This window comes from Narcine bancroftii, chromosome 10 (assembly GCF_036971445.1).
Source record: "Narcine bancroftii isolate sNarBan1 chromosome 10, sNarBan1.hap1, whole genome shotgun sequence".
NCBI lineage: Eukaryota > Metazoa > Chordata > Chondrichthyes > Torpediniformes > Narcinidae > Narcine > Narcine bancroftii.
Genome location: NC_091478.1, coordinates 31976946 through 31999191, shown reverse-complemented (window position 1 = coordinate 31999191; position 22246 = coordinate 31976946). Strand labels below are relative to the sequence as shown.

General features: G+C 37.1%; 1 protein-coding gene across 7 annotated transcripts in view; it reads right to left on the bottom strand.

Annotated features, from left to right (window-relative positions):
• The window catches only part of LOC138744408 (exocyst complex component 6-like), a 177273-nt gene that overhangs the window by 20849 nt on the left and 134178 nt on the right, over window positions 1–22246 (bottom strand). For all 7 annotated transcript variants that reach the window (XM_069900541.1, XM_069900542.1, XM_069900544.1 and 4 more), the window contains one exon: window positions 16129–16202. In XM_069900541.1, the coding sequence (XP_069756642.1) occupies window positions 16129–16202 (74 nt within the window). The remainder of the gene's footprint in view (window positions 1–16128; window positions 16203–22246) is intronic.

Here is a 22246-nt window from a genome sequence, read left to right as displayed (position 1 = left end):
ACTTCATCCCTAACATCGAAGTACTCGAGATGGCAGAGGCCGACAGCATCGAATCCACGCTGCTGAAGATCCAATTGCGCTGGGTAGGTCACGTCTCCAGAATGGAGGACCATCGCCTTCCCAAGATCGTGTTATATGGTGAGCTCTCCACTGGCCACCGTGACAGAGGTGCACCAAAGAAGAGGTACAAGGACTGCCTAAAGAAATCTGTTGGTGCCTGCCACATTGACCACCGCCAGTGGGCTGATATCGCCTCAAACCGTGCATCTTGGCGCCTCACAGTTCGGCGGGCAGCAACCTCCTTTGAAGAAGACTGCAGAGCCCACCTCACTGACAAAAGAGGAAATACCCAACACCCAACCCCAACCAACCAATTTTCCCTTGCAACCCCTGCAACCGTGTCTGCCTGTCCCACATTGGACTTGTCAGCCACAAACGAGCCTGCAGCTGACGTGGACATTACCCCTCCATAAATCTTCGTCCGTGAAGCCAAGCCAAAGAGAAAGATTACAGCAATCTGGGTTTCTTTGTTCTCCCTGTTCCTACATGGGTTTTCTCTGGGTGCTCCAGTTTCCTCCTGTCCTCCAAAACATATGAGGGTTTTGTTAATTTTGGTGCACAGGTTTAAAGGGCTGGAATTGGCTTTTACTGTGAGGTAAAAAAAAAATCTGGTAACAATAATTGTGGAACATAGCAATCTGATAAAGAAAATTGGCATGACTATGATTTTTTGAATTAGAATATTATGTCAATAAATTTTCAATCAAATTCTTTTCCATGCTCCTTGAGATCAACCTGACAGACTCATTTTATTTGCAAAGGAGAATCTTCAAAAAGGCCACATAATCTGCATACATCGGTATTAATTAACCAGGCTCCTTGGTAGCTGTAGATATTGCATGAAATAGAATTAACCCTCTATAGGGAGAGGCTGAATGGATTTGATGTCATTCTTCCAGCTGGGGAAAATGAATTTCTATCAAATCTTTTTTCTTTTGCTGACATGAGCAAGGGTATTTCAATCATCTATAATGAGCTAGAGTTCAAAGATAACAATTTTCAAAACTGTAAATAGCATGCAGGTTTAAAAAACAAACCACTTTTCAATTTCTTTTGTATTTTTTAATGAAAGGAATTTTGAACTGCCAATAATTACCCTCTATTTGGAGTAGTACTGGGTGATAGAGTAAAACTTTAATTACATGGTTTTTAATAGGTACCAGGTACTTGAAAATAATTCAACATTGTTAGGACAAATCAAATTCAAATCTATCACTTAGATTTGATGTCTATATATTTGAATGTTACAAGTTAAAGATTTTTTTTCAGGATGAAACCTCAAAGACATTTAAAATCAAAAACCATGAAAACACATTTTGGATGTAAAGTTGGGACCATATCGCTACACTACGTATATACCCAGATTAAAAGCCATCTTCTAAGTGAAAAGAGCTTCATGGAATCAAAGCAGTAATGTGTGATCTTTTATCAACTCTATGATGTGAGTGGCCTCAATCTGATGTATGATTGAAATATAACACTGCGAACAATTCAGGAGAATCTGCTTAATTTCTCCTCTAACCTCCCCCACCACACGCACGCACACAGATTGGGACTTGCTGCATTATAGCAGATATAAACTTGAGCAACATTGCTACTTCTAACACGGGTCATCCTTTGTTTTTACACTGCTGCTGCGTCCCAGAAAATTATTCCCAATTTCCCAGAACGTAGTCTGTGTAAAATGATCAGAACAGGAAAAAGGACTCATTCCCGTTCTGGCATCTTACCTTCTCATCCCCTGGTAATTTTCACAGTTCACCTGAGGTCTAAACTGAACTGCAGGCAATCCGTGAACAACAGGCTAATGAATAAGACATTCAGACGACAAAAATACCACACTTCAGGTATTCTGTGTAAACTCGTGGTGTGCTACGGATATTTGGAGTTTTGGTCATTCCTGAGTGAACGGCCATTCCGGGAAGGTAGGGAGACATTTCAGAATGTGGAAAAAAAATCACACAAGTTCTATGTAAAAAAAACATACTTGATGCTCTCTGGGTCAGATTGCTATATTACTGGTATGGATTAATGAACAGTGAGAACCATTTTAATTCACATAGAAATGCTTTGTTGGCACTCAGTTAAGTTAGTACGCAAAAGAACGTTGTGCTAACTTCAGCACCCACTTCAATTATTACAGCTACGTTACAAACTAGAATAACCTCTCAAACAGAGAACAAAGAAGATGAACTTTTACAGGTAGGCAATCACAAGAAACAGAATGGGTTACTAAATGGTCTCAAATTGTATACATTCACTTCACGTATTTATTAAGTCACAGTAGTTATTTTATTGTAGGATAAAACTACCAATAAATATTTTTGCATCCACTTGTCAGCCTTCCAGGCAGTAACTATTTTCATTCTCTGCCATTTTCAGATGTAGGCCATAATTCAAGTCTGCTTCTCCATTTGCTAGATCAACAAAAACTTTATGAACTCTCTCAGATATCTGATACCTGACTACTGGAAAGAAAACAGCTACATTATAATGCATAGACAGTATCCTAACTAATTATCTAGTCTGCTTCTATAGCTTTGTCAACAATTTAGGAATATGTCATTCAAGACTTCCATTGAGGTGGTGGTGCAGTACAGGTGTTGATAAGTGGATCTTGCTTATCTAAACCTCAAATGGAGCTGAAATAATTCTATTTTTTCCTCCTATTTTCTATTACTTTTCCCCCCCTCTTGAAAGCATGCAAGTTAAGAACCAGAAGCATTTAGTTTTTCAGCTAAAGCAGTACATATCTAGTGTTTCCCATGGTAGCACAGATTGGCTATTCTACCACAGAGACCACAATAATTTAATACATTTAGGTGAAATCTCTAAGTAATGAAGCTAACTGATTGATACTAAAAAAAAATTTAAAATATTGCCCAAAGTACCAGAGAAAATTTATTGACTGCAATTTTTTCATATTTGCTGGGATAGAAACACCTTCTCAACCAAAGCCATTTAAAAGATTGACGATTATTACAAGAAGTGAACTACCTCAAAACCCCATTCATCTGATGAAGAATTAAACAAAATTAATAGACTTTCTTTGCCAAGAATCTGAGGTCAGATCAGGAAATGGAAGAGTTGTTGCCAGGGTACACATCTTTGGAAGGATGAATGGGAAGCTTAAATTTCTTAATTGATTCAGGACAATGTGGATCTTTGAGGTATATTCAGTGACCAGTGTGAATGGACCCCATGGTGCCACTGAGAGTTAATCAGGATTTTCAGGTGCAAGGACAAAATTTAAATTTAACTAAATGGAAAGTATTTGGGATGAAGGGGACCAGATCATCTCATTCACAAAAACTAATTTTTTGCTCATTTTGTGCCCTTGATTGGCAAAGACTTCATGGAATACAGAGTCACAAGTTTTTTTAAAATCTGGAGTTTAGGCACACAGCTGGGAAGGCATTTAAAAATTAGAGAATAAGTCCTACTTGAAGGAGTCCCTGGAGGAGAAAGCAAACAATGCTGCAACCCAGTGGTAGCTCTGGGCTGTATGTAAGGAGAGGAGGTTTGGGAAAGTGAATAAACTCTTATTGGCTTGGGAGCAGCATTTAAAGACTGTTGATCTTGATCTCATGAAAGGCTAATTGGACAAGTGTGGGAAGGCCACACAGAGGATTAGCATTCACTTGATGCATTAACAAATCTTGCTGCAAATCATATCTAATGAAATAGACAAAGTTGTAAGGCATCACAGGGGCTAGAGATTAAAAAATAATAGATGGGCAAAATTAACTTTTGGTTCCAGGTACAACTAGATTTGCCAGTCACGAAGATATCTTTGAAGAGAGTAACCAAGAAAACACATTTAATTTTAAAAAACACTCATATTGATCTGTGTATCATTTGCCAAAACTATATAAAAACTTCTTTGCTTGCTGTAGCTCTAAGGATTCTGAATTCCCAGGACTTGTTCACATATTTGAGCCTCAATTGTTTAAAAAGGTCTTAAGTTGAAAAACCTAATGCTTTTTTTTATTATCTAAGCAGGTGGAATAATAATAATTATTAATTTAAATCTTGCTTATCAACCACAGTTCAGTCATAAGGTCACAAATAAATTGAGTGATGTAGCCACTTTAGAGAAAACCACTAAAATTATAGTCTGTAATTATGCAATACAAAAATATTTATGAAGATAAATGCAGACATCTTGTAGCTAAAAACATTTTATAACTAGAAAGAAAGAAATGGCAGAGGAGTTAAATAATTTAGTTGTCAAAAGGTTAAAACTAATTTCTCAGAAATAATTAGGAACCAAGTGTCTAACGAACAGAAGAAATTAAAAATTTGTAAAAACATAATGCTGGAGAAACTCAGTAGGTCAAACAGCTTATTTTATATAGAAAAGATACGTAATCAACATTTCTGGCATGAGTCCTTCACGGTATGAACAATGACTAGTTTCCTTCCAAACTTCCACAGACACATTTCTTTCCTCTTAATTTGCTCATACCTTGAAAGGCTCAAGCCAGAAACATTGGTTATGGATCTAGTTATTGCTCATACCTTGAAAGGCTCAAGCAAGAAACATTGGTAATGCAATATAAAGCACACTGTTTGACTTGCTGAGTTTCCACAGCATTATGATTTTACTTCAATCACTGCATCTCCAGACTTTTGTGTTTTACTCTAAATTAAAAATTAGTATTGTTAAAGAAAAAAAGCACTGGAGGAAATGAAGACTGAGGAATCAGACTAATCCCAGTGTCTGATACGCTGCCAATCAGAATACTAAAAAGCATGACAATTGGTTGTCAACTCAAAACTTTATAGATTAAAGAACAGTTCTTGAAGATAAGAGGTGGCAAATTTCATTTTAAATAAAGCAAAGAGAAAACTTAACCTAGTATCAATGGCAAGGAAAATTAGCTAGAGCCATTTATAGAAAAAAGTGATAACAGGAAACAAAATAGAAAATTAGACAAAGTTTAATTTATGCAAGTGCAATTGTGTTTGACAAACCTATTAGAGTTATTTGAGGACATAAATGAAAAGGACAGAAAAAGTGGAATTGGGGCATTTTGATTTTCAGAAGGCCTTTTAATCAAAACCTTATATATAGGAGGTTAATGCACAAAATTAAATCACCAGATTAGGGCATAATGAACAGATTCAAAAACAGGTGACATGAAATCAGTAAGAATAACTGGGACTTTTTTTGAGGTGATGTATGTGGCTGGTTAGATACTGCAGGGATCAGTGCATGTACCTCAGTTATTCATAATATAATACAAAATATTTGGATAAGAGAACCAAATATATTATTTCCAAGTCTGCAACTCTAAACTGATGGGAGAGTGAGTGAGTTGTGAGGAGAATGCAAAGAGACTCCAAGACAATTTGGATTCATTTAATGAGTGGACATATACATACAATTGGAGTACAAACATGGCTAGATATAAAGTTATCCACTGATAGGAAACATAAAGGGGAGTATTTAAATGGTGATAGACTTGGGAAATGTTGATGTACAAATGGGGCTGGGGTTCTTGCATACCAGTTACAAAGCAAACATGCAGGTAATATTTATTTTAAATATCAAGTTTAAAGAATAGGATTCTTGCCTCAAGTACACTGGGCCTTGGTGAGATCACATCTAGAGTATTGTGTAGTTTGTATCACCATGTGAGATGATATACCTGCCATAGAGGGAATGCAGCAAAGTTTCACCAGGGAAGGCAAACTTGCACGAGAAAATATCCATTAGGCCAGTTTTCATACAAGTTTAGAAGTTCGAGGGAAGCTCTCACCAAAACATGCAAAATTTTGACAAGAATTTTGCGGAGGTTGGTTACGACATCAGAAACCCTGGCAAATTTCTACAAATATGTGGTGGGAAGTGTGCTGACCAGCTGCATCATGGTCTGGTGTGGGGACACCAATACCTCCAAGCGTAAAGCCCTGCAAAAGGTTGTTGAATCAGCCCAGGATATCAAAGGCAAACCCCTTCCCATCATTGAGAACATCTATGGGGGAATGCCGCCTTCGGAGAGCAGCTGCAATCATCAAGGATCCACACCACCCAGCACATGCTCTGTTCTCACTGCTATCATCAAGAAAGAGGTATATAGATGCCACAAGACTCACACCAGGTTCAGGAACAGCTGCTCCCCCTCTACTATCAGACTCAACAACAAACTCAATCGGGGGACTCATTTAGGACCCTTACTTTTGCACTTTTTTTTCCCCTCTTCTCTGTATTGCACAGTTTTTACATAGGTGTGCACATTGTGTACAGTTTTTTTTGCACTACCAACAAGTGGTAATTCTGCCACTTGAAAAATAATCTCAGGGTTGTATATGATGCCATGTAAGTATTCTGAGAATAAATCTGAATCTGAAATCTGACGAGACACAAACCAAATACAGGTTGGATGCTTCCTCTGGTTCCAGAACGAGGAGAGCATCAGCATACGGGTTGAGACAATATGGACTAAGACATTTATGGGTTATCAGCCGTAGAAGGTGATGGAGGCAAAGTTGCTGAAATGTATTTTCAATTGAGACATTGAAGGGGAGAAATCAGGAACATCATATTCAAATACAATTTACAAATTTTACCAGGCAGTACCTTTATCAAATTATAAAACTTACCAGGGCTGATAAGTATAACAATGAGAAAGATTAAAAGATACAAAATGCTGACTTAACACTCCAAAGCTTTCAAAATAGTTTAATATTTTTCCCTCCTTGAAATTTTGGCAAGATCCATTTCAAATGATCCTTTGACAATGCAGCCTTTAAGGTTAGGCAAGAGGCTTGGGATTAATATTCATTAACCTATGATTCAATAACTCCAGATGTTTTAAGGATTTTGTAATGTCTAGCAAATTTTTTCTCAGCTAATGGAAACTCATACATCTCTCTTTGTCTGGCCTTATAAATGTTACAATATACAGAAGTGTTGTTTCTAACTTGGGAACAAAATATATTGTTCTACACCTTGGTTGAATTTTAACTCTGCTGCAGAGGTAACACAGAGCAGTTGCTGAATAACGATATTTGTCCTATCCAAACAGCATTTTTTTTTTGCTGAATATGCCGTGATGAAAGTTGAAGTTACATACCTTACACAGATGCATCCGTTCCATATAAGACCTTTAATGTTACCAGGGAAGCAGGCAATATTTCACTATTGAATCAATTCCTTAACAATTAAGCTACCAAACACTTTTCTGCAACTAAAGATAAAAGTGTCGAACAGGTGTCCTCATGTCGGGACTCATACTAAGACTATTGTTGTTTATTTCTACTTTAACAGATCTGTACTTGAAAAGTGGGAAGTATGGTTGTCTATATTTGCAAAATGCATCAAACTGGAGAGTTAATTGAATAAAGTGGAGGTCTGAACCAAATTATAGATTTGCAATGTGGCCAGAAAAACAAGAGAAAGGCATCATCAATCTGCTGGATATTCTCTAGCTATATTTTGTTTGAACTGCTGAGAGTTTTCCCAATATTTTGTGGTGCATTTCAAATTTCTGGAGTATATAATACTCTTCTTTTATAGCCCTGTGAAATGTGGATAGTTCTGACAGTAAGATTTGGAAGATAAGTAGCCATGCCATTTATTGGAACAAACATCTAGGAATCGACATAGACAAGCTATTAAAAGCACTGACCTAAACATGTACACACTAGATGCTTAATTTTAGAGAAAATCCAAAACTAGACAAATTATGTCAAATCTAAAGAGAGACCTTGTGTAGACCTCAGAATGCAGTTCTGCTCTCCATATCTTAAAACCCTGCAGGAAGTCCATAGAGATTGACCATGTTATCAAAATGGAGAGGATGAAACTATCAATGATTGAACAGATCACAGTTTCTTTGAAAATGCGATTGTAATAAAAGGACAAAAACTAAAATTGTGAAGAAATGTGACGGGAAAACTTTTCACTTTTCTAGAACAAGAGGGCATGAAAATAATAGAGCCAATGAGCAATCAAGAAAACTTTCTATATTTAGAGTTTTGAAATGTGGTTCTCAGTTACATCGTACAATTGAAGCAGATGACACTGACATCTAGAAGGGAAGACATTCTTCTTTGTGACATAGGATAACAGAGAAAGTCAGGAGATGGGAGAAATAATTTAATTAGAGGAAGCATAAAAAAACTGTGTTCATCCCAACAAGAGCTTAATTTAAAAAAAAACTTTTCTACAAGGAAAATGACTATAAAGTGCAGAGGGCACTTTTTTTTCCCTCTTCTCTGTATTGCACAGTTTTTACATAGGTGTGCACATTGTGTACAGTTTTTTTTTTTGCAATACCAGCAAGTGGTAATTCTGCCACTTGAAAAATAATCTCAGGGTTGTATATGATGCCATGTATGTATTCTGAGAATAAATCTGAATCTGAAATCTGACGAGACACAAACCAAATACAGGTTGGATGCTAAAAGGTTGGATGCACTATAAAGTGCATAGTGGACCAATTGATTTGAAATTATTTATTTATTACTGAGGAGTAGCACATGGCAGGGAGAAAAAGAGCAGCTGGTGGTTGAAGGATTATGATTAAATACTTCCTATGAATATACGAAACATCATGTCTCAGCGCTCTCATGATCCTTCAGTAATTTATTTACAACATCACTGCTAAAATTGCACTTTTTAATGCTCTGGGTTCTTCAAAAATGATTGCATTTTAGATGCGTTGAAGCATAATGATATCCATGTACTGAATATGCTATAATGCCGATTATGGAGCACCATTAGTTTCATATTCCTTGTATCTAAAAATTTTCATGCATCAGCACCTTGGAGGATCTTTTGATAAATGAGCTAATTACCTTTTGTGGACCTAGAGTTCCTTCTTAAAAAGGCATGAATTCTCAAATTCATTGCCTCACTGTCATTGATCCCTACGCGCTGTCCTCTATACGGCTTATCAATGGCATGCAAAGTAAGACATCAGATTAGACTACTGACATCACATGCAATTGATTGGCATTACTCAAACTAGTTTCATCGCAGCTTTTCAAAATCATTGATCACATTGCATTTGTAGATAAAAAATTCTGTTTTCAGATGAAAACAAATACTAACATTTTACTTTGGCAGTGTATGCGCTGGTCTTAAAAAATAATTGAAGTTTTTTTAATCCACTAATTGAAATGAAAACAATTGGACCATTGTTGATTTTAATATGACAGGTTCTTCTCAATGCACTTGGTTCAATTCTGGATTTAAAAAAAAGTTTATTCATATATCCAATATATGTCCTATATATATCCAAAGTCTAAATTAAGAGAGAAAGGAGCTGCTATTGAGACAGCTAACTTCCATTAGTGATCCAATGATTGGCAGTGGGATCATGACCTCCCAATCTCGGGTCACCTACTTTTCTAAAAAGGGCAATCCCACTGATCCATCTTTTAGCCACAGCTTTTCATCCAATCCCAAACCTCTTGCCTTTTAGCTTTGATTTGGTTCAGGCTTTCCATGGTATCAACTCTCTACCTGTCATCAGCTCTTCTGTAAAGCGGTGCAAGTATCAAGATTCTAACCCTGGGGCACAATCAGGGTGGGCAGGTAAAGCTTGGCCACTGGAGCTACTTCCTTATCTTTCATAACTATGAAGGCATGGCAGAGTATCAAATTCAAACTGGAGAACAGTACATGAAACAACCAGTTGCCCCAACGGAGAAGTTCCTTATAAAAGGCACTGTTTCCTTCACAGTCTACTTGAAAAGAAATGTCATCTATCACATTAAAAAATAAATGAATCATAGGATTGTATGACAGGGAAATTGGCACATGGTATTCGTACTGCAGGTGAGTGCTGATAAACATAAGTGCTTGTGTTTTACTGCATTCCCAATATATCGTCACTCAAGGCAGAGAAACCGAAGGAGCTTTAAGGCTGGTTGATTAATGGAAAAACATACGATCCCTTAGGACACCATTGTACTAGTGCTACTTTACAATAAACAAAAGAACGTTTAAAGCTTTTCATTTACATAATGATGCACAGGAAATTAGAGATACACACATTTATATAATCTAATTTTCTATGCTCTGTATGTTTGCATGCAGAACAAAGACCTGGATTTGTATAGCACCTAGTGCAACAATGAAGCATCTAGAAAACTTCACAGAACTGTGATTACTGCTGTGTTGGGTAATACGACTGCTCAACATATTCCTACAATTATAAATAAGTGGGCAATCTCTTTAGTGATATTGATCAAGGGATAAACACTGGTCAGGATACCAAGGATAATTTCTTTGCTGTTCTTTGAAACAATCAGTAGAATGGGGTCCTTTGTGCCAACATCATGTGAAAGTCTAACATTACTAAAAAGCCTTCTTTGACAAAGCAGCACTATGGCAGGAGATTGAAACACAGTTTTAAAAGTCGAAATAATTAAAAGAAAATTTAAACTAACACAATATTTTCAGAGATAATAACCTTTGTTTAAATGCTACACCATGTTGTGTGTTACTATAATATAGCTTAAAAATATCAAAATGCTGGAAATTTGAAATAACAGAAAATATTGGTTCCAGTAGCACATGGAGACCGGAGCAGTCTAAACATTCTGGGTCTATAATATTTCATGAAAACCAGAAGATCAGAAATTTAGGCCTCATCAATTCAGAGAAGATTTACTAGTATGTGGCCGGGTCTTCAGGAGTTGAGTTACAGGGAAAGATTAAACAGGTTAGGTCTTTATTCCTTGGAGTATAGAAGAATGAGGGGAGATTTGATAGAGGTTCACAAAATTATGAGGGATACAGACAGAGTAAATGTGAATAGGCTCTTTCCACTTCGATTATGAGATATACGAGAGGACATGGCTTTAGGGAGTAAGGTTTAGGTGGAATTTCTTCAGTCAGAGAGTGGTGGGAGTGTGGAACGAGCTGCCATCTGGCATGGTAAATGCAGGCTCAATCTTAAGTTTTAAGAATAAATTGGATAGATACATGGATGGGAGAGGTCTGGAGGGTTATAAACTGGGTGCAGGTCAATGGAACTACCGGAATAATGTTTTGACACAGACTAGAAGGGCCAAAGCCTGCTTTCTGTGGTTCTGATTCTAGGTCATCAACTTGAAAGCTTAACTCCATAGATTCTGTCTGATCAGCCAGTTGTTTTTAATAGCCTCTTTAAAAATTACAAACTTCTAATGCAAAGCTCCCATAACAACAATGTCGGGTCTCCTTGTTTAATACTTAGCTTCTGTCCGCTCTACATTTTCAAGATTTTCCATCTTTGGAACCAGCCCTTAAAACAAAAGCACACTGCAAGAGATGTGGTAATGCTGGGCAAGTTAGAGGTGTGGTGGGGGGGTGGGTGGGGGGGGGGGGGGGTGTGGAATGGAATGAACAACCTTTATCTAAAGGCAGGTACTTCTGGCAGAATGCTAAAAGGAAGATCACTATATGAATGAAATCTATGAATGCTTAAGCTTTGGGGAAACCTGCATTGGTATCAAATCCCTGCATCTACTATGCCTGTTCCTTTGGCTGAAGAAAATGACAATAAAAGTCTCATCTCAGATATTGGAGCTTGGGCAACAAACTGGTTCTTGTGGCATAGATTTTGACCAAATGGACCGCTTGGAAGCTGGGTGTCCATAATTTTGATCAAATCTGTGGGCTTATTTGGTTACTGGCAAAGATCCCCGTGGGAATCATCTTGCTGAAACCTAGCTTGCCTCACCATTTCTGTTCAGGGAAAGTGTTATGAGCGTAGGACAAGCCTGGATGTGGTTGGTAAAGACAAGTTGGGCTGAAGGGCCTGCTTCTGTGTTGCAAACACTTGGCCATGGTAGTAGCCTGTGATGTCTCAGAGCCATGATCTAGCTCAATGCCATCCAACAAGAATCAAGTGGAAACAAATCCACGTACAGAAGTCAGTTTTGAGTGCACTAAAGCCATATACAATGCAAGGAACATCTAGACTAGCGGTTCTCAACCTTTTTAACATATCACTTTAAGTAATTCCTTACTGACCACAGAGCATCTATGGCATCCTTAAAAAAAAGGTTGAAAGCCACTGATCTAGACTGAAGGGTGAACATTACTGGGCCTAGGGTGCTGGAGGAGCACATGAGAAAAGTTTGATTATTGGCCCTTTAAATAGCATTTTGTTTTGAAGAAACATAATAAAAGTTGCTTTTTTTGCAAGTAAAAACTAATTTTTCAGAACTGCAAGGTTATAATCACAGGAGAGATAAATATTTGCCTTCCACTACTGTTAACTTTATTTGATAGAGCATTACATTGACTTGGCAATCAACAACCTCACATTTCAAATTTTCATTTGCCATTTAGTTTCATCCACATCTGCACCCACCTGTACCAATGTGTAAATATATGTTCATTTAAAGGTGAATTCAAAGTGAATCAGCTTCAGATTAAGAATCTAAAATTGGAATGAAACTATGAATGTTCAGTGGGATTCTACTACAAAATGGTTTTCCGTGAAAGGAAAGGAAGGATATTCAATGAGGTGCATTTCCTTTACTTCCCAAAGAAAGGCATCCCCTTGTTGTAGGCCTCCCATTGTTCAATTGCCTCTAATCTTGGATTCTAATCAATTTACGGCAGATTCCTCTTCACTGAAACCAGCCTTTCTCCACACCAGACATACATAATCTAGCCAAGGAGTTAATGACAGAATCTGTCTGGTGACAATTAAGGAACAATAGAGGAACTACTACACAACTAGGTTTACCATCAAGTAGCTGAAGGGAAATAGGAGTATCAGCACAGGAAGATTTTTTTTAAAGAGGTTGAAGGAACAGCAGTAGACACAAGGGATATGTTGTTTTCATATTATCCTAATTAGAAAAAATTAGCAATAGAATCAAGGACAAAAGGAGGAAGTTTCTTCAAAATTTCAAGAAACCTTGATCAATTTGTTCCCAGTCCTATAGAAAGCAAAAATATAATTGTACTGGAAATGAAGCATGGCTCAGCAAAGTACAGCATGGAAAAGGACAAGATCTAATCAAATATACAAATATTTATTTTGAAGAGTTTAAAGAGATCTAGCCAAAATGGATTGAAATTTCAAATTGATCAGCAAAATATTAGTCTTAGAGCCCATGCCAGCCAAGTTGTCAACCTAAGCTGGTATAATTATATAAAAAACACCCCTAACACTTCATACCCATGTGCCTATTAAACTGTATCCACCTTAATAACTTCCTCTGACAACTTGTGCCATATACCCACACCTGTCTAAAAAAGGTGCTCCTTTGGTCCCTTTTAAAGTCTTCCACAGATTACCTTGAATCTAGTCCCTTTAGTTGTAGATTCTCCTCCCCTTGGAAAAATATACCATAGCTGTGGCCCTCAAGTCTTTACAAATCTCTTGTTTTGCAAAGGAATATCTGCAAATGGACAGTTCAGGAAAAAAATAGGAAGGATTCCATGAGGGAGCAAGGATAGACAATTGACATTTGATGTGTACCTATTAAGGTGAAAATGAAACAAAAGATTGTGTAAAATGCAAAGATTTAAAAAAAATTCAAGTACAAAAGAACTAAATGGATGAGAAAAGATGAAAAGCCAATGCAAAGATCTTTCAAACATACAAGTGACAAAAGAACTGTAAAATCCTAAGTCGATTTGGACTATCTTGAGATACAATGTATATTAAATGAAAGTGATATTGTCAAAGCCATAAGAAATGACTGGGCAGTGGTGATTTGAGGATGTTAAAAAAATGTATTTGAAAGGTTGACAAGATTAAATCTGCAAAGGGTGGAAATTTCAGAGATTCTGTCCTATAACCTTCCAATACAAATGAGAGAGAGGTTGAAAATATTGCAATACAAAAGGAAAAAAGATAAACTGTTATCGCAGATTTATCAGTGAAACAGTAATGATGGCAACCAATTGGAGACCATTACGTGAATAAACTAAAATGGCAACTGGAAAATTATGGTTTAACATACAAGATTTAGTACTGGTAGATTTGATAAAGCAAACAATTATTTATCTAATTTATTTGAGTTTTACTGGAGTAACGGAGAGGGTTGGTGTGGTTAAAATTCAGATAAAGCATTTTACTAAGTGCAAAAGACAAACCCCATTCTGAGCTTAAGTAAGCACAGAGTTGATACTTTTAAAGACAACCATTTTAAAATCTGAAGACAAATGCTTTGGACAACAGAAGTAATAGAAAACATTGGGCTGGAAAGGCATTTTGCTACAGTAAAGGAGAAATTAATAATTTCTAACCATGATTTCCCCATAATACATTCAATATTTTTAAAAAAAATCCTTAATTTCCAACTCCCTGAGTCCATCAAGTCCACCAAACTAACCACATCAGCACTCCACAGGAAAATACAAATGGACTCTCAATCCATAGTTCACATCCTGATTAGAGCAGATAAAATTCCAAAACTGGAACTCCTCTGCCCCAAACCAGAGATTCTAACATTTAACCAAAAGTTCTCCAATGAAATTCAAGCCTCAATAAAATCCCAACAAAGACATTGAGTCACACAACTGCATCTACACAAAGCTTTAATGTATTCCAATGATTGAACAGAAATGAAAGTGAGCAGGAAAGCAATGAACTCAAACCTTGGAAATGAGCATCAAGTTCTGTGCAGTTTGTTTTCCCAGCAACAGTGCTGACCCGTCTTGAAACAGAAGAACATTTCACATTGCCACAACTTTACCTCTATCTGAGCAAATATGGCTCCATTACTGCTCCATGGGGATACTAAATCTAATTACCCAGGGTCAGCAACTACTACCACCTCCTAATGCATTCCCATGCTTCTCCCTAAACCTCCATCTCCTAAAACCCATGAGCACACATCCTAAACCACTCATCATTTACAAATTGGACCCCAAATCCATCAATTGAGCTGTTACCCCACTGGGAATTGTTTTTAGTGATCAGACCCTCCTGGGTCCCCAAACCCCTCTACCACAATCACACAGAATAAAGTCATTTTCCTCCTCATGGTTGTAACCACCTTTAACCTTTCAATAGCACAGACAAAACCCTCCCCACTGTTGAGAAAATCTACAGGGAACACTGCTGTCAGAGAGCAGCAGCAATCATCAAGGATCCACACCACCCATCGCACGCTCTGATCTCATTCCTGCCATCAGGAAAGAGGTGTAGGTGCCACAAGTCTCGCATCACCAGGGTCAGGAACGCTGCTACCCCCCCACCATCAGACTCCTCAACAACAAACTCAGACTCATTTAAGAACTCTCACTTGTGCACTTTATTTTCTATTTTTATTCTCTGCACAGTTTACATTCTTTATCTGTTTACAGTTCTTGATTTGTATACATGTATACACTGTGTAGAGTTTTATTTTGCACTGTAATTCTGCCACGATGCAGAATAAAGAATCTCCGGGTTGTATGTGATGTCATGTATAAATCTGAAATTCTCCAGTTTGGTTCAAATTAATAATCCAGTCCCCTAACGCAGATATCCTGAAACCAGTACTCTGTCTCAATTTCCTCTTCATAATGCCATGGGAGATGTAGATTTTAAACTTGATGATCTATCATCTATAGATCATAAAGAAAAACTTGGCATTGAAGTTTTAACACTAATAATCTTTTCGCTGTTTTCACCATTTAGATATATCAGGACATCTTAATTCCACTCACCTTATTTTGACCAATTAGTACTATTATTTTTCTTGTAAAGTCAATCAACGTCACACAGCCTTTATGGAAGAAAATTCCATATTTCTACTATCCTATTATAGACATCTTGTGACCACTCATTATTTGGGGATTTATTTGTTAGAACTGGTTAAATTGGGTGTTAATTAACAGAATATACTGGTTTACTTTTTTTTAAAGCATTGTTAAAACTCATCACTTCTCCCAGAGAGTCAAATCTTCAGGGTTCATTTGCATTAAAATCTTTTGTTCAGCACAGAACAATCAGTAGAAGCACTTTGTAAGGGTTCATGGTATTAAGATCCAAAATGGACCGACTAGCTTTTAAAAAAAAATGGAGTAAACAAATAAACAGGCAGCATCAATGACTGGTGTTTTTACCAATGGCGTTTGCATCACTCAATGAAAAATAATCCCAAAAGCCTTACTTGTCTGAGGTCGATGAATGCTAACTGCAGGGTGTCACCTTGGAAACCTGGCACTGGCTCAGAACTAGCAAACACTGAAAGTGAATGTCAAAAGGAGAAAAGCATTAATACTTGAAACAGAACTGTAGCAAATCTAAATTTTTAATCAAAATACTCGAGCAAAAGAAACCATATTATCTGTAACAAAAGAAAACAAATTTAATTTTCAGTTTTTAAAATTTCAGGAATACATTCAAATTAAACTCATTTAAGCAATTTTTGTTCTAAACTTATAATGCACAAGTACCCAGTAAGTTAAATGTTAGGTGCATCTTGGCACACTTGAGCAGGCACCAAAATGTAACATTTCTATGGAATCAAAGATGCAAATTGTACAAAATGTGATAATACTGCAGTAAGTTGACAGATTTCCCTCCTCAATTTTCTGGTTCACAGGGTGAATGACTACAAAATCATTTTAAGTAAAAAACCAATTCCATGGCTGTCAACGTATCTTTTTTTAAACATCTGCTTTGTTATAGCATCTGTTCAATAAAAATGCTACCTCTAGCCAAACTGCAATTAAAGACAGACAGTAGGGTGGGAACTTGTTTAACTTGCAGACAACAGGTGGAATGCTTTAAGCACTACAATCTGTTCTTAACTGGAATGTCTGTCCTTGCCATGCAAGACATTTCTGATAATTTAATAGAAGACAGTTTTTTAAAAAGTGGTTAAAAATTATTGAAAGAAGAAAACAAACTTGACCAATTGGAAATCCAACTATTAAAGGTTACTAAAACATTTTTCTTTTCAATCTATGCAAGGTAGTAAATAAAGCTATCTGTCCTCACAAAAGCTATGGTACCAATTTAATGAATGGTGCCTATCGAAGAAATATGGTGAAAATAAATCAAAGAGCATTTTTAATGTTCAGATTGCTTAATCTATTTTAAGCCACATTATGCAACTTCTATGTTGAATCTTTTCTCTTCTGCCTTCCCTGTTCCCCATGAACAATGGATTGGATAGAGTTTTGTGATGTCATGAAGTTAGTGATGCACCCATGCGACCTTTCTGACATGTACATAATATTCAACACTGGGTTTAGCCTGAAGCTACATTTCTTTTTGCCTCAAGGTGCTTCCTGAAAAAGACAAATCCATTTTTTGTATTCCTGTTTAGATCCGAGGGACAGCTGGGTGGAAGTTTTGGTGGTGTGGATGTGGCCCCTGAGAGAAAAAGACAGCATCCCCAGCAAAACAGGTGTAATCTTCCTTTCTTCTACAAATTAAATTTGCCATACTGCTGGAGGCTGACCAAGTAATAAGCACAATGAAGAAAAAGGATTCCTTAGAGTTAAGAATGACTCCAGATGCCAAAACAGGCATGTTATATGTAAAATAGCTTTTACTGTTAATTTAAACAAATTTTGGTGAAAGTACATAGGTTTATCTAAATGGCTGTTTTGCCAAATACAACATTTAATTTTAAAGACAACCAGTAAATAACTAGAATTTATGATGGAACTCTGGCTTTCTACATAAATATATACGGCTCTGATTTTATCTAACAAGCCATCTTACCAGCTTTGTGCATGTTTTTAAAAAGAAATTTAAAATTAGGGTTTACAAATTATTGATGCAAATAAAATGGGGATACAGCAATCAACAGGAAAATCAAATCTTTTCAGCATTATCTGGAAAAAAAAAGTCAAAACATTTGAATATAACCAGAGTCAAATTCAAGATTCTTTAGTCACAGGTGCAGAGTGGTTCAAAAAGAGTAGACATATTGTACAAAGTTAAATCAGTGTGTTGGTTTGTGCAAGTGTGTCTCCCTCTGGATTTAATCTTTCAATTAACCTTCCTGAATCATGTTCTTTTGGACATTCATACCAGTAATTTGAAAGATAGCTACATAAATGCAAATAGTAAATGTATCATTTACTCCAAGAATGGAGTTCATTTCCAAATTTGTCCTTGCCAAGTTGCACTGTCTCTGAATCAGGTTGAGTCCCTTCCCAACAATATTACTTTTACCTTTTTGGACAGTCCCCATTATATTTCCATATCTTTTCAAGATTGAGACACCTTTCTGTACATGAGTAAGTTAACAGAAATGCAGTGGCTTTCATTTCAAAATCTGTATTAAGAATTTCTTGTGGTCCACACCGAGTACGATGCTGATTCGGTGAAGGGATCATCTTCCCTTAGAAGCAATGCAGGCATAACTGTTTAAAATCCCTTGTCAAGACTTAAATTTAAGTCAAAAATATTGTTTAGAAAAAGGCGAGCAGCTGCAGAAATGCTAACAATTGCTATTGGATTCAAACAATCGACTATGATCCCTATCCTTCTTTCCTAGGCAATCCCTCAGGATTGAGGATATTTCCACATTCAGAGATGGGCATGGAGGTATCACTGCAATGTACTCAAGAATGCCAAGTCAGTTATCTATCACAGAGGATGTAAAAGAACATTAAACAACAATGCATGGTTCTCAATTAAAAAGTAGTAATCTTCATGGTTAATAAATACATTCTTTACTTAAAGGAAAATACCAATCATCTCACTTCCAAATTAAAGCTGCTGTCAGCAGTTACGAATTGAAGGAGGTGAGTGCAGAATGACTTGGTGGCAATATATAAATATGAAAAACAAATCCAGAAGCAATTATAAAATGCAACTTGCCCCACAGCTATATTAATTTCAGTGAATCCATGAGCAGAACCACATTCCTTATTCAGTAATACATTTAATCAGACAAGGATCCCATAAGCAACATTGGTCTAAAGATTTCAAAGCATCACATTAATTACTTTTAGTTAATCGATTTATTCTGTAATGATTGCCATTTGTCCTCCACTTTGGTGATGCTTAGTACAACATACGGATGTTTTCTTCCAGCGAGGAAATGCCTCAGTATTGGCTGTCATTCTTAAATGCTATAATTATACCTGCATTTTCCACCACCTCTGGCAGCTCATTCCATAGAAAGGTTAACAGACGTGAAAAAGCTTGCCCTCAAATCCCTGTGAAATCTTTCCCATCTCACCTGAAACCAATGCCCTCCAGATTTAGACTCCTACGAAAAAGGATTGATCATTCAGATTATTTACAACTCGCATCATTTTATAATCCTCTTGATAATAGAACAATGGAAGATCTATAAATAGAAAGTCAAGGACAAGACAGGTATGCTTTTCTGAAGGGACAGGATAAAAGTCACATCTCAGTTTCCTTCACTGCAGGGAAAACAGTCCTCATCCAGCCAGTCAAAAGTCGTGCAGTTCTGGCAACATTACTGTCACTGCTCTTACCTTCTCTCACTTAAATCATACCCTTCCTATAACACAGCAAACTGCGTACAACACTCCAAGTCCAGCCTTAACAGCAATTTACACAACTAACTTTATATCCCAATTTTAACACTCACTGCCTCAATGAAGGCAAGCATATTATCCACCTTCCTCACCAATGTGTCCATAGTTCTTGGAACTATGGACGTAATCCAAGACCTCACTGTTTAATATCATTTTCCAGGTCCCTGACATTCATTGTGCAGGCTCTGACCTGGTTCTTCTTCCCAAACTGCATTACTTTGCACACGTCAGAGTTGAATTCATACGTCCATTCCCTTGCCCACCTCTCACCCTTGATTAATGTCAGTGGTTCTCAACCATTTTCCCCCACTCACATACCACCATACCTATACCTATGTTCTGTGGTTAGTAAGGGAGTACTTAAGGTGATATGTGAGTGGAAGGTTGAGAACTGCTGATTAAGGTCTTTCATTGTCCATTATTACCAATTAATGGTGTCATCTGCAAACTGAACATTCTGTTCCAACTCAACTCATACAATGAATAATTAAAAACCCAGCAATGTTACTTTTAGAACACCACTAATTACAGATCTCAAACCTGTAAAGCACCCTCCACTACCACAAAGCTAATTTGTATCCAATGTGCTACCTTACTTGGATCCTATGTATTGTATTCTGGACCAACTGATCACATGGGACCCAAGAAGTCCACATAGACAATGAATTGCCTTGCCCTTGATAATCCTCTATCACCTCGGAAACAGAATTGGTGAGACTTGATCTTCATAAACAAAGCCAAGTCAACTATTCATAATCAGTCCTTGCCTTTCTAAATGCTTTAAAAAAAAACTGTCCCTCAGAATCCCTTCCATTAACTTTCCCACGACTGACATAAGCCTCACTGGCCTGCAATTCCCTGGCTTGACCTTGCAGCACTTTGTAAATAAAGATTCATTAACCATCTCCATTCTTGGCTAACAATACAAAAATCTCTGCCAAGGCTACATTGATCTCCTACCTTGCTGTCCAACATGCTAGAATACACTTGGTCAGGCCCTGGGGATTTGCATCCTTCAAGACCGCCAACACCTCCTCTTCCACAAAGTCAGTCAGTACGCATCATGATATCACCATTCTCTATCCCAAACTCACTGCCTTTCATGACCTTCTCCATAATAAATATAGATGACTATTCGTTTAAGCCGTCTCGTATTTTCTATGGATCTACACATAATTACCACACTTAAAAGGAACGCATTCTCTTTTTTTGCCCTTAATATACAGATTCGCGCCATTTAACGTCCATGATACGTTCTGGGAAATTAGGCGTTATGCGGTGGATGTGGTGTGAACAGCATACTATATACATAGCAAAGCTATATGGGGTACTGTAGTGCACCTGTAAACTTTTTATTTGTAAGTAGGGATCAGTGTGGGGACTGACATATGGCTGTGGGGAGAGACCTGTTCTAACTAACAAGGTCTTTCTGCAAGAAAGCCTATACGCAGATGGGCTCAAGCCTTTTTATAAGGTTTAGCTTCCCATTTTTACAGCCTGTTCATGACTATTCATATGACCTGTTATAATTTGCACTTTGTAGACCAGCAAAACATCTAGCACAAGTTTAGAGAATGGAATGGTCTTGGTTCTAACAACTTGCAGCTGCGTTACTAAAAATAAAACAATTTCCTTAACAGACTAGTATTTTCCCATCAAAGTATTCTTTTTAACCCTTTCTTGCTACTGAAATTTATAAAGAAAAGCAACAAATAAAGCAAATCTATACAATCTATGCTTAAATCTATCAAGGGATATCTGATATTTGCCTTCCCAATTCCCTTGTATATCGTGCATCCTTTACACCCGAAGAACTCACTTGATCTCAGCTGATGTACGTCTCTTCCTTTTCCCTGAACAGAGTTTAAAATCCTGGTCCTGAAAGCCTTGCCTTATATTCTGATAGGAACAGCGTGCCCTTGAACTTTTGTGTCTTTTTCAAAAGCTTCCCATTTACCAGACGTCCTTATATGTGTAAGAAGCTTTTCCAATCAATCCTTGCAAGTTCCCTTCAAGTACCATCAAATTAACTGATTTGAGACAAAGATTAAGCCAATCTTTTTCCCATAATTATCACAATACGATCAGAATTATAGTCATAGGTACAAAAGTACTCTCAATGACACATTAGACACTTGCTCAGCTCAACTCCAAGAGGAGGTCACGTGCAGCTCCTTGTCTAGTAGAGCCATCTATCTACACATTGCTTCAGAGAACCTTCTTGGATGCACTTGACAAAACATGTCCCATCTAATGCTGGAGCACTCTGATAGACCCAGTAAATATCAGGGAAGTTTAAAAAAAAATCCTATTACAGCCCTATTATTCCTCTACCCTTCTGTGATTTCCCTACACATCTGCTCTGCTAATTCCTGCCGTCTCTTGGGGTAATCTACAATATAACCCATCAAAATTACTTTTTATTTAATTTCTCAGTTCTGCCCATATAGCCTTGGTGGACATTTCCCCTGGGGATATACGTTTTCACCTCTAACCCAATCATGTTTTAATTGAACCTCCTTTAACACTAAACTCTGCACTTATGCTTTATTTTGCACTACCCGTTTTATTTAAGTACGCAGTGTCTTAACTGGATATACACATGGCAAATAATTCAATTCATGCCAGAAGTATCTTTACCCCAGAACATTAAGCTAATCCTGCCCATCCCTCAGCCATTTTCTGTAATAGCAGTAACAGAATTTATTGTCTTGAAATTTGGTGTTTCTGTAGCGGAAGCATCATAGGATAAAC